This window comes from Nestor notabilis, unplaced genomic scaffold, assembly GCF_000696875.1.
Source record: "Nestor notabilis isolate BGI_N333 unplaced genomic scaffold, ASM69687v1 scaffold27394, whole genome shotgun sequence".
NCBI classification, from domain to species: domain Eukaryota; kingdom Metazoa; phylum Chordata; class Aves; order Psittaciformes; family Psittacidae; genus Nestor; species Nestor notabilis.
In genome coordinates this window covers 1-13,626 of record NW_009927325.1, presented here as the reverse complement: position 1 = coordinate 13,626, position 13,626 = coordinate 1, and the positions used below count along the sequence as shown (strand labels likewise).

The window sequence follows — 13,626 nt, the reverse complement described above, 5'->3', positions numbered from 1 at the left end:
CCCAAGAAGGTGGAGGGAAGGAGGGGACTAGGGAAGAAATCACCTTGAAAAACAAAAACAACAACAAACCACCTCCAGCACGGAGATTCTACTAGCTAGGCACTAAAATGCACAACCACGTTGAAATGCACAAACAGCTGCAGTCAAGGGGACTACTCATACAAACAGGTATTAGAAAGGGAGGTCTTGACCCTATCTGCTGCTGAGTTTCTCCTGAAAGGTGGTCAGTGCTTCTCAGCTGCCACCGCTGTCCTGCTTGGCACCATCAGCCCCCAGAACAGGCTGGCTCGGGCAGTACAGTGGGTTGCCTTCAATCTGTCATCGCAACAAACTCCTTCTGGCAAACTCAAGTCATGTTCTCTCCCCAGCTAAGTCTTTGCAAAAGCACATCCCTCCAAAGTTTCACTTCATGGCTTTGTCTGTAGATGTGAGAGAGCGTGGCTCTTTCCTTGCACCCAGGATTGAGGCTGGAATAACGGGGAATCAATCCCATGAGGCCAAGGAGAGCTGCCTCTGTGCTGGACCTACTCTTTTTCCTCTCTGCCTCAAGAAGCTCCAGAACTTGCATGAAACATACATAGACCTTTCATCCCTCCAGAACTGCATTTCCTACACCAGCTTTTTTAAGAGTATCAGTCTACAGTGTAATGATTATTTAGTTGCCACAGAGTGACAATGCTTGACCACACACGATGCTATGTGAGTGTACAGTACAGCTAGATAATGAAGCAAACAAGATACTTCTCATGACATTTGAAATGAAGGGAAAAGGATCAAAATGGAAAGAAATCCTGCATGTTTTCACGCTGTAGTGGCAATCTCTTGTGGCAACATGAATTAAGTTTAAGTGAGAGGAAGGTATTTTGCAAGCAACTGGCAACCAGCAAAAGCAGGCTTGCCTTGCACACTAATTACAGACAAGAGAATATCGTACATTTTAGGATACAATATCCCTCTCTTCCAATTTCAGATGTGCCTACTTCTATTTTAAATTAGATTCAGCTTCAGTTTGACAATTTTGTTTTTGCAATTATCTTATTAGTTCAATGGTGTTCACATTTAGACAAAATCCTCTGTAGGATTTCGAAAGATCCTGGATAGTTTGTTGCTTTGTTCTGGTGCTGTTACGGATTCCTCCCTCAAAGACACATTGCCAGGGAACAACATCTGCAATAAGGATTCTTATTCTCTACAGCCTACAGCCTTTCACCAGAGGTGTCGTCCAGTGTAACTTGGCGGAGCAGTTGGTATCTGGAAATAAGGATAATAAACCCATAACTGAGAGATCTAGTCTGTTCAAAAATCAGTGTTATCATGCTACATGTATATGACAGCTTTCCAGACAGTAGTTCCACAGCAAAGGGATACAAAGGAACTCATCTTCCACCCATACAGAGCATTTACCTCTCTGTAAAAACCATGACTATATACACACATTCATCTTTCATTAAATTACCCGATATTCTCCATTAAACTTTGTGTCCATCTCAAAACAATGCAAAACAAACAAGCAAACAAAAACCCAATGCCAAAACAAATTCTTCAGCTTCTCATCCTTAAACTGCCTTTTCCCTGAGCTGCACAGTCTGGTATCAGAAAACATAGGCATAGATGAATCCAAGCATCAGAAAGATGCTATTCATTACCGACAGCAGAACACAAGCCTTTTTGTTTTATTCAAGTTGATATGTTCCCCACTGTCTTACAGAAGAATCCTGCTATCTAGTCCCTCTTGTTCACTAAAATCAACCAAAACTTTATTTAAAAACAGACAGAGACCTGCAATCAGTTCACATTATTTGGTTTTAAATGTAGAGGTTGAGTTATGGAATCAGCTCAAAATAAAGAAAACCCAACTCACATGAGTATAAACTGGCTCATGGGTAGATTTTTAAGAAGCATGTAGGTATGCATGAAAAATATGGGGATGAAAATTCTTCTTTTTCAGCAGTATGTCTGCTATACGAGATGTCTGCAAGTATAAATTACACATCATAGGAAAATCATTCAGAAAATCTGTTTGGCATCAGATCACTAAGCCTTTGTTACAACCACCAGGCTGCAGAAAAACAGGTCTATCAAAGAATGGCATGCCAAACTATTGTCTAAGAAAGGAAAATCAATGCTATTAACATTAAAATGTTCTATATTCCTGTCTTATTAATCCCTTTTCCAGAGACATACACATCTGTAACTTACTTACAAAGAATTACATATATTTTACAAGAAATGCAAGGTAGGTGAAAGACCAGCACTATCTGCAACAGTGATTCTTACTTAATGTACTGGCCTGTAAACATCTGTGTGACTCACATCATCTTGAAAAAAAAACAGGTTAGCAATTGTGTCACTTAATAGTTACGTTAAATACCTTAACACAGATTTAATTTGAAAGGGCCATTGAACATGTAGTCTCAAAGAACTTGGTTTACTCAAGCTACACTGCAAAATGTGAATGGCCAAGAAATGCAAAATGCTCTGTAATTACATCTTTTCTAGAGGGAAGGGAAGCATTACATGCGTATTTGCTGCCAGAGTTTTCATGTGGAGCTTTCCCCCCTGCTGTGAATAAGCTAAAAGCAGGTTTTTCAGTTAGCAGTGGTTGTATATATCAGTGCATATCAAAGATTTCTTAAATCATCATATTTTTGATACTTACAGTCCCACCATTTAGCACAACTGCCATCTCAGTTGGCTGATAAACATTGCTTCTAAAAGGAGCACTAGGTCGGTTTCCCAAACTGCCATTTCGAAATCCTGCCGTTCTTAGCGCTGTGTTTAGAAAAGAGAGATGGTTCTTAGGAACACAATTAATGCTGTGCATCACCCTTGAAATCATTAAGTGTCTTGCTTCCAGTTTAGTCATTGGGAACTCTGCCACCGATTTTAACTTCTATGCTGCCATACCAGTTTTCACATTGCTTTTCAACAGCAGTTTTTCTTACATTGTTGGGGATGGATCTCAGAAGAATCAGTTTTACATAAACCTAACTGTTTGTTTGCTGTGGAATTGGAAAAAGTCTGTTGGAACCAAATTGTTGAAGTTTGCTTTCTCTCATTTCAATAGGAGTTAAATGTCTTCAAGCACTAAACCTTTGATGTATCTTGCACAATGTATTTTGCAAAGCACTTACTGTATTTTTCTGGATACAGTGGGGTTAAGTAAAATGATCTTACATTTTGCTTTCTATCAAATTCAGAGGACAGGGATCCAAAACATTGCTTGAGCCAGTAAGCATACTCACAACTCCCCTGAGCATTACTTCAGCATGACTAGCATATAAGGATTTTCCAGATGTTTCAGATTATATTTACTCTGAGAAACTAGAAACATGAAGTAAATATTGCTTTTGAATAGCTTAAACATGGCAAAGGACTGAAGCAAAAGAGAAGACACTGATTGTCCTTCTGAATGTTTATACCAGAAATACATGAGCCTCTCCATTAATTTGAGCTCAAGTTTGGATTCAAGATGTAGATTTTGAATGAGAGATATGCATAGCTAGGGATGTGCTTCTTTCTCTCTAAACCCGTCCACGGATTAGTACATACACACTCTCTTTTCACTTCAGGGTAAATAATGGCTTCACTGAACTCAGATGTGGCCAGGGAACAGAAGGCATTTATCCATGCGACTTGCGTGGTTACAACGGGCAATACTCATCTGTGAGCTGGTAAATAGAAACACCCCTAGTTCAGGCACCTGGGGCAAAAAATTTGTCTTACATTTAATTCAAATTGCAGTTCTACACTCTGGTTGAAATCATGAATGAGCTGAAGTTTACAAGAAATTCAACGCAGGCTTTAGTGAAGCCAAGATTTAATATAGTTGAACTCTGTGGAAAAAGATTTAAATGTATCCTGATACCATATGCTGTTATCTATCCACTGCCAGTCCTCTCTTTGGGAGTTGTGCACTGAGATGAGCAACACTATTGATTTAGCACAGAAATTCAGCAATCCAGCCCTGCAAATGCTCAGTTGTTGACTTCAGATACACACAGACCCTCACTTGCTCTACAGTTTAAAATTAGATATTGTTGCAGAACACTGGCAGAATAATAGATGGAAATGCCTAAACTAGAATTACGTGTTTTTTATTTCATATTTAACCATCTCGAGGTCAGTACTATTCTTACTTTGCAGTTTGGCTTCATATTGTGCATTAAACACAAGTGATTGCACTGGTATTTGCTAGTACAGATAAAAAAAAAATCTCTGTATAACGCTTCCTATCATCGTCATCATTAAAATATTTACACAAAATTTCCCTGGTCATTTTGGAGTTAAAGAGCCAGTAAATTCAATTCCATATTGCTAAATTTTCCTTCCCTATTCTTGCAATAAGTCTAAAATTCTTTTACCATCAGAATCAGAGACAAAGTTTATGGACAAAATACTCATTGTGGATTTTTTTCTCATACCAGTTTTACCATTTTTCCTTGTATTTTTTCATTACTATTAAATACATCTACTTACATAGAGCATGTGTAGGTAAGAATTAAAAATAGTGCCCAGAAGATTTGAGCAAGTGTCGTGTCAAAGTCTCCTTTTAACACATACTTTAAATTTTGTTAACTTTGGGTTTAGGCATTGACTCCGAGCGTGACTTGCAATGCTAGAAGTTATTAAATGAAATTCAGTGAGTACCAGAGCTGCTTCGGCTTGAGTTTCCTAACAGCTGTAGCATTCTGCATTGCACATCCAGATTTGTCATGTATAAGGCAAATTCTATTTGCCCTTACAGAAGCTACCCTGTTAGTGTGCATTGCAGTTCCAGTTGCCTTTTTCCAGGGTTTCTAAATTCTTATCTAACACTTTTACAAGACACTTATGAAAATAACTCTTTTAAGTAGATATTTCAACTTATCTATCATGAATATTAAAATCTCAGATCAGTATGTTGTTGAAATGATGTTTAAATAACTGACCTTAAAATAGTTTTGCTTTATTAATGCTTAATGATATTGCTGGAATATAACAGCTCTTCTTGTTATGTATAACTTGGAGCTACGAAAGAGAGAGACTAGGAGAACATATGTGTGTTCAAACCTACAGTTTAAAAGTTGTTCAGATTCTTAAAATGCTGCTTCAAATATTTTTTCTTTTTTTAAAGATATAAAAAAAGAGCAAAGTTACTAGATTTCTTTATGCAAGGATAAATGAAAATAACAAGAATTGAAAATATGTTTATTCAAGCATGTTTTCTGTTTAAAGCTAACTACTTCTGAAAACAAATATTACAGTCAGGGAACCAAGAGGTGTTTTCTGGTTATCATGTCTTCCACAATTTTACAACTAGTAGATCTTTCATTCTTAAACATTGTTCTTCAGTATAATTGAAGCAAGTACCCTTCCTTTCATTTCTAAGCTCTTAATGATGAATTCTTGAATTGAGGTTAATTAAATGAAAAAAGAAGAAAACATTCTCTACCTACCTGCAGAGAGACAATTGCTAATAGATTCCAGGTGCTTAGCCACTGACACCCATCAGTATAATGATCTGACTTAAATTAACACTTCAGCAGCCATATTACGTGACTGGAATATTATTACCTGTATTTACTTTAAGTCTCTACCATACTAGTAAGTTTTGACTCCAAACCCTGTCATTGTAAGTCTGTACTTAACCGCTTTAGGAATAATGAATCTGTTTTGATTTATTAAAAATGTATGTATCCTTATCACACGTGCCATAGGAATAGGAATGCATTTGTTATGAAAAATGTTAATAATGGCATCAGATAAGAAAATCTATTTTGTATTGTACTGTGTAAGATAGATTAAAAGAGAACAAATTATACTATAATAGACACAATAATGGTTTTATAGAAATCATACATCTAATCATTTCACTAAAAGACTTAACCACTGAATGATCAGATTAAAAAGGAGCTTCCAGCTCTTCTTTAAAAATCTATGCATGAATGGGAATAATGCAGAGTGGAAGATCTGGTTTTGTTCTTAGATGTGCTTTAGACAGAAATAGCTGCACTGAAGCCACTGCCGTTACCTTACAGTGACATTAATGTGATGGGGGATGGAGGACAGTAAAAAAAAAAAAAAAAAACTAAAGGAAAAAAGAGTGCTTTTGCATCGTGAAGCTGCCTCTGCTGCTCTGGAACATTAGTAATAAGCAACCATTCTTTTATCCATGCAATTTTTTGCTTGTTTTTCCACTGCCCTCTGTGGAATATACTCACAGAACTTAACTCCTTTCTGTTCAAAGCTTCCACACTAGGAGACCTTTAAAGTTCCTGCTAAAACACTTAAGAGGAAAAACACCTTCCTGACCCGACATCGTGCCAAACAAGTCTGCTATTTTCCTCCACATCTGGTCTATATCCAGAGGAAACATCAAGCTCGGAGGACATAAAATATACATAAAGATGAATAGGAAGGTGAAGTGACTGGACAACGTGTCTTTTGGGGGCTGCCAAAGCAATGTGGGAACATTGCTATGATACCACACTTCTCAATTAGAGTGAATAAAAAGCAGTGTGACTAGTAACAAAATCCTTTATCCAACTGTGGGACAGCACAACACTGCATCCTGTACTACAGAACACTGTTGGGCTCGTGCTTCCCTTCACTGCTCACATCGGCATCCCTGTGTATTTTCTCACATGGGTTAAGCATTCAGCAGTGGTTTGGATCCCTTAAGCAACCAGTTGTTGCTGGCCTTTTCAGTAATCACTCAAAAACACTGTAATTGCAAATTGCAATGATGGGTCGTCACACATGGTTCTAAGTCACCAAACAGCAATGGCAACGAAGGCAACCACTACCTCAAAACCTCTATCTGTGCATATTCTTCTCAGACATTAAGAACAAAGACTGTCTTTGAACTTGTCTATGCCAGTCTGTGTTTTTTACCCCCACAGTGTCACAAAGTGGCACTAAATCCCATTTTAATGGCAATACAATTAATTACGTTGTTGCTCAAGAGGCTGAGCATTTTGTAACAAAGAGCACTTAGTTTTTTTCTTGGGGTTTTATAAACTATTTCATATTAAATGTTAACTGATAATGACAACAAATATTTAAGTGATTTTAAAACACAGGCTATTTTTTCCACAGTGGATTTTTGTTGGCTTGCAGTGTTGGCTTTGCATTTGAAATTGTTCAGATTTTCAATGAAAAACAACATGCAGAAGAATCATTTTAACCACACATAAGTCTTTTCTGTATTGCTTCCTCCACCACACTATTTTCTTGGCTACTACATAAAGAGATAGTCCTCTATAGTAGATTCTTACCTGCATTATGTTCATCCATTGAAAAGGCTTTATTTTCCATGTAGCTCCGAGGAAGCTGTATATCTTCCTCAAAAGCAGTTTCACGCATCCTTGGCTGTGAAGTATCAAAATAATTGGGGGTGTTTTCCTGCTGTGATGGAAGGATGGTACAGTGGACCTCTGGGATGGCGTGAAAAATAACAAACACCCAACCACTGGACACCAGTGCAATAGCAAGAGTGGGATCACTCCATTTGTCTCTTCTCTTTAGCTCAGCATTACCAAAGAGGTACATAGTCATCCAGGCTACCCAAATCAGAATGGAAAAAAAAAGTGTTATAATGAGGCATACTCCGTTTTTCTTCCATTTCTTAAACTTCCCACAGAGAGTGAAAAGAGAAAATCCCATGGTAAATACCATCAGGAACATAACGTAAATCAAAGCCATAGCAAAATCCATTGGTTCGTAGCTGCAGGCCAACTTGTTATCTCTGACAACTGTCAGTATTAACCACTCGGTTGCAATAATGACCTGAACGAGCATGAGGCAGATTGCCACACCAGCTAGATGCCAGCCAGATGGACTCTTCCCATGGCGAACTAGTCTACGAAGTCTCCAGGCTTGAGCTAGCAAGCATGAGAAGCACAAAGCAAAGATAACTCCCCAGAGAAATCTTCGGGTAGAGCACACCATTTCATCTTCTTGTATGATGAAAGCAAACGTCAGCCCAAACAGTCCTAGAGTCCCAAAAAGAAAGAGGAAGTGCATTCCCAGGGGGCTTTTCTTCTCTTTGTCCTTAATGAAGGGCAGTCTCACCAGCAGAATCAGCATCAGCAGTAGCGTGGTCAGCACACCTGCCCCTGCAACCGCCTCCACCACTATTCCCCAGATGGCATCCAGGTCACACAGGTAAACATACTGAGGGAGAAGATCCAGTCCGCACCCTCGAGATGTACTTGAGTTTTCAGAAGAGCCATAGCTGATCACGAAGAGGAGGAAGAACCCAATGGCTCGGTAGGTTTTCATTTTTCTGTCTGAGACAACAAAATATTTGTTTGCTTAGCTACGGTTCACTTTGGAGGATTTCACAGCAATTGGAAGCACGGTTTGTCTCAATAGCCCGCGTTTACTGGGGTTTTGCAGCTGGCAATAGCCTACCCCGGCTCCCCTTTTCTGCCCTCCCAGAAAGCTGCTTTTGCCTGTTGTGCTCTGAATGCCAACTGAGTCATTACTGTGTTTGCACTGATTGAAAACAACACTTCCAAACACTGCCCCTGCTAATATCCTAAAAGACAACCAGCATTCTGTTGCAGAATAATACATTATCTACAGTACCTTGTTGCTCAAATTCAGGTGCTTAAAGCTTGTGTAAATTGCACTGGGCCTGCTGCAAGTGTAAGTTGTATCAGAATGAGACAGTTACACTCACAGCCTTGCTGCTGCTTTCACTGGAATAAAGGCCAAATCAAACCACCAGGGGTTTTTTTGGGGTTTTGGTTTGTTGTTTTTTTTAAGGATAGAGTAGTTCCAGGGAAATAAACCTTGTGGTTTTTTGATAAAAGGAAATTCTTGTTTTCATGCTCAGTCAATAGGCAGTTACAGTATTCACTACTTTCATCCTCTTCCAAAGCCCAGGTATTAGATTGCGTTTGCAAATGGGAATGGTTGGCTAGAGAAATCCCATCTTCTGTGACAATGGTGCACACATGCAGTGTCATCAATCAAGTAATCAAAAATGAATGACTCATTGTGCTTCTTAGCACATCTAAAGCCATTCAAAGGGAACAAACAACAAAACCCAGAGCATCGCCTTCCCTGATCCAGAGAGCAAACAATGGTGAACTCTCTAGGAACACAACACATCCCGCTTAACCACGAGGACCAAAAGCCTGGACGAATCCCAACTTAATTTTAGGAAGAACATAGCTTATGTGCTTTAAAAAGATATATATGTTATGATATTTGTTTTTATGAAGCAAAGCATGGCAAAGGAGACTATTAAAAATGTAACCTTTAAATGAGCAATCTGCCCCAGTGATAGCTGCCCTGTAAGGGCGGTCTGAAGTAAACACTCATGCACCAGACACGAAACCCGACGCTGTTAACCTTCACTTGCACAGTTAGTGCTGCAGGTTCCAGCAGGATTATGTGCATTGATGTGAGCAACATGTTTAGGTGAAAACGTTCAGAGTTAAACTTACGTATGCATGGTATGACTATGCAGAAAAAAAGCACCATATGTATAGGCAGTAACGTTAGCCAATGGCTCATGTGATGTGTTTGAGATACACAGTGAAAAGCAGACAAACTGTCCGCAGCTCTTTTGTAAGTTAGACAAACAGCTCTAAATGATTGCCCATCTAAAGATGTTTTGGAAATCAGAAATGTATTTAATGAAAATATCAAAAACTTTAGTGAGAGTTGAAAGTGATTTAAAGTAATGACACAGTGTTGTTGTATTGAACACCATCAGTCATAAGCAACATAAAACCTATGTACACAGACTGTCTGAAACCTTACAGAGTCTCTTACAGCTCTGAACTATGGGTTTTCTTCCTGTGCATTACAGTTCTGTAATGACCAAAGTTAAATCTTGGGTATCTCAATGTTCAAATTAATGTTCATTCCCATTTCACAGCATAATGGCCAGTGGCCATTTTGGCCTCTGCCAGGAGACAGATGGTGGAAATTACTGTTTCCTATTAGACACCAAGACAGCAAATGTACTAATATAAATGCATAATGACTTTATGGTCTTCATTCATACAACAGACAAAAAAGCACATTACAAATACTTCATCTTAGAAGGAGAAGCTGTGATGAATAATGTGATCTGGGATTAGGCAAACAGGAAAAAGGTAACTGATGATCTTTGTTTGCCCATAGAAACTACAGTATCCTTGCACTCTTGAAAGAGCCACAGTGGTTTAATGATGCAGTGACCTGCAGCTAATGACTAATGATTATTTTTTTCCCTACCTAGCTGTTATTTTCTTTATGGGGAAATGGTAGAATATTTACTTTTTCGTATCTCATTTGTATAACAGGTTTCTCAATGACTCTGTCACAACACTCACATTAAAAACACAGACTTTAGAGACAGAAAACTAATCATCAGTGAAATGTATTCATTTTGGTATTGAATGTGGTTACACTCAATAAATCTCCTTGCCCTGTGAGTACATAATTAACTAGAAAGAAATATTCTGAAGGTGATTTTGCAATTCCTTCTGTGCACAGGCAGTTCCTACTTCAACTAGTGCCTTCACTTTTTAGAATACCCAAAATGTCCTAGGAAGTGTGAAATGGTCAGTGCCTGCTGACACAAAGGGAAGAAGTCCACCAGGCCCTACTAAGGCAACGCTGTGAACCACTGGTACCAATTTCAAGAAGGGGTCATGTGGAAAATCACTCAAAATTCATTCTAAATGCTGCCCCAAACTGGAAACAACAGCCCTTAAGCGAGGATCATATTAATTTTCCACTATCCTATCACTTACAAACTATGATATGCATGTACTAAATCAGTTTCAATACTAGCTTTGTTTATTAGCTATCCTCCAAAGACCTGCGGGGTAATGAATTAAGTGGAAGTATCTCCAGTTCTAAGATATTTTCCAGTTTTCTGGTTACTTTATTCATGTCATGTAACCCTCATGTGATTGAGCTATTCTAGGACAGTCTGTTTCCATGGAGATTGTGCTGCATGGGTAAGCAGTCATATTGTCAGCCCGTCATTTGTTTCCTCTTCCTATTTGGAAGTGTTTGGGAGAGGGGGAGGGAGGGTTAATGAATTTGAGTACTTCCCCTGCCACGAAGAAGTAGTTTCTTTTGGAAAGGGGGAATTAATCTGTGACAAAATATACTGAGAATTCAAAATATATATTCAGAAACTCAGAGATGTTAAACTCAGGAGTTTTCCCAAGTTACTTCCATTTGTAAAATTGCTTTCAGGAGAGCTGATGGAGATAAACAGTGGTTCTCTTAGAAAGCTCCTAGATAGATACAGTATTCACCAAGAAATCCTTAGGCCTGCTAACAGGTATACTTGGCCTGAAATTATATTCCTGTCAAGTATCAGTACATCTTGCTAAATACTAGATCCTGTCCACACCAAAGCTTGCAAGCAGGGCTCAAAATTTTCTGCACCACTATCAACAGAGCCATATTTACAACCTGTTTACTATTTATTTCTGCCTGACTAGGTAAAGACTGGCAGCGTTAAAAACCAAACCCCTGTGACGATACCAGCCAAAATCCTGTCTAGTGCTGGTACTCGGCACTGACTCAGACAGTTGTATAAACAAGGGAAAACACTGCATTACAACATACAAGTTTGGCAAGAGAATACCACAACTTCAACTGAAGCCATACATTCAATACTTTTAAGGAAAAAATAGAAAGTCTTTTTGCCAGAAAAGTTGTTTTGGAAAAATATTTCTATATGGATTTTTTATTAAAATAGTGTCTTCCGCAAGTTGGTGCTGGGGTGGGATGGCAGTTCTGTGTCTCAAGATTTTGTAGTAAAATCCTCTGTCTGCACATCACCACCAGTAGTTACCTAAATCAGCAACTGAAGAGGAGTGGTATTTTTACCCCTGTGTCTAGATTAGCTCTTAGCAAAGTTATGCAACCTGACGGTAGTAACGACAGTGCTCTATTTGACTGGCACTTCACTGCTATTACCAGACAGCTACAGCAACAGTAACACAGCAATGTCACAGAAACATTCTAGCACAGGTACAGTGAGTGGCACCCATACATCCCAACATAGCTGAATGGAACTGTTCATACAGGAGGAAATCAAGTTGAGATTTATTTTTGATTCCCCAAAATCCATCTCCAAAATCGTTTTTCATGAAAACTATTAAGCCAACATCCCCAAACCCAGAGCAATCACGAGCACATCAAGTGAATCAATAAGCCTCACTCATTTCAGGCAAAAGCAGCAAACAATTAGCAGGACAGCTTCCAAATCCAGTCCTCAATTTTTGCTCCACAGTCTTCTCTCTGTTTTCAACAGAGTGAAGTCCCCTGCATTATCTGGTGTAGAATCACTACAGAAATTGCAGGCACAAAGCTGCCCCAGCAGGTTTAAAGTACAATTACAAGCAACTAAGCACAAACAGAAAATCTCAGAGCTGTCATCAAAAAGTTGTCATGGTTAAAAATCAATGAGGCTTTCAGTAGTTAAAGTCCTCTGACTGCAAATATCATCTGGTCAAAAAGATGCTGTTTGAGAATATATAGAAGAAAAAATCTGTAACCATGCAAAGATTTAAGGTTAGGCTATTCATGATATATGTATTATCTGTTCCTTTTTTTAAGAGTCCTCATGTTAATCAACCGATACAGGAAGATGCCTCCAAGCATCAAGATTACTAACAGTCTAGTAAATAAAAGTGATAGTAGCACAAATAGTAACCTGCTCTGCCACACGCAGGCAGAAGACTGGTTCACTGTACAATTTCTGACAGAAAACCACCCCCACCACGAAGTGTTGTGGAGAGCCGCTAGTGAGGAGGAATTAATCACAGCACGGGATCTCTGCCAGCTCCTTTTGATCAGATCTGAAGAACGAGCTTCAGGACTGATAACAGAGCAGCAGCGCCAAGCTGAGCTCAGACTACTCAAGAGATGTACTTCCAGAATAATAATTAATAGTGCAATTGTGCTTTGTATGCAAAAATATAGCAGAGGTTGAGACATCCCCGCATTAGAATAATACACATCACGCTATGGACAGCCTCACGGTCACAGAAAGCAAGACCCCACTCCAAAAGGACACATAAAAAAAGCACTACTTTCACTTGCAAATACTTTGCAATACTGAATATATTATGAAATGATCTTTCTAATGTTCTAGGTGTTCACAATGCCCTTCAGTCAGATTCTGTACATCGCCTGTGCCCAGATACTTCTGACCATAATTGTCTGATGTTCGTTATACTACTGGTAGCAATCAGTGATAGCAATCAATATTTTTCTTTGCTAATTCTCAGATTGTTTCTGTTCATGTCACAGCCTCACGACAGATGGATTTCCTTCACCTGATTTCTTTTGATGCAGTGAGAGAACACCTCAACACCAACATTCACTGCTGGTAAGTAGCATGCATATCACCGAGCAGTAGATAGTCTTAGAGCGATGATAACCAGCCGAGGTGTTTAGGTTCAGCGCGCAGGAAATCCTGTTAGCCTCGGGATAAACATTAGGCCAGGTGTAAACAAAGGGTTCACCTAAGTGCTAAATCCTATCGCTGCCCGGCTTCGGGGAGCGCTAATTCGGACGCAGGGCTTTTTACTAACTAGAGAGAAAACCGCTGGGGCCGTGCAGCTCTTCCGCGGGTCCCGCTGCCCCCGGCACGGGACCGGTCAGCGACGGCGA

The 13,626-nt window shown here is 39.2% G+C and overlaps 1 protein-coding gene across 1 annotated transcript; it reads right to left on the bottom strand.

Moving 5' to 3' along the window:
- Positions 1 to 1,206: 1,206 nt before the first annotated feature.
- Positions 1,207 to 8,265, bottom strand: GPRC5B (G protein-coupled receptor, class C, group 5, member B). Its single transcript, XM_010014012.1, has 3 exons — positions 7,260 to 8,265; positions 2,660 to 2,772; positions 1,207 to 1,251 (listed from the first exon to the last, which is right to left on the bottom strand). Exons 1-3 carry the CDS (start codon positions 8,263 to 8,265, stop codon positions 1,207 to 1,209), a joined length of 1,164 nt encoding a protein of 387 aa, XP_010012314.1.
- Positions 8,266 to 13,626: the final 5,361 nt, after the last annotated feature.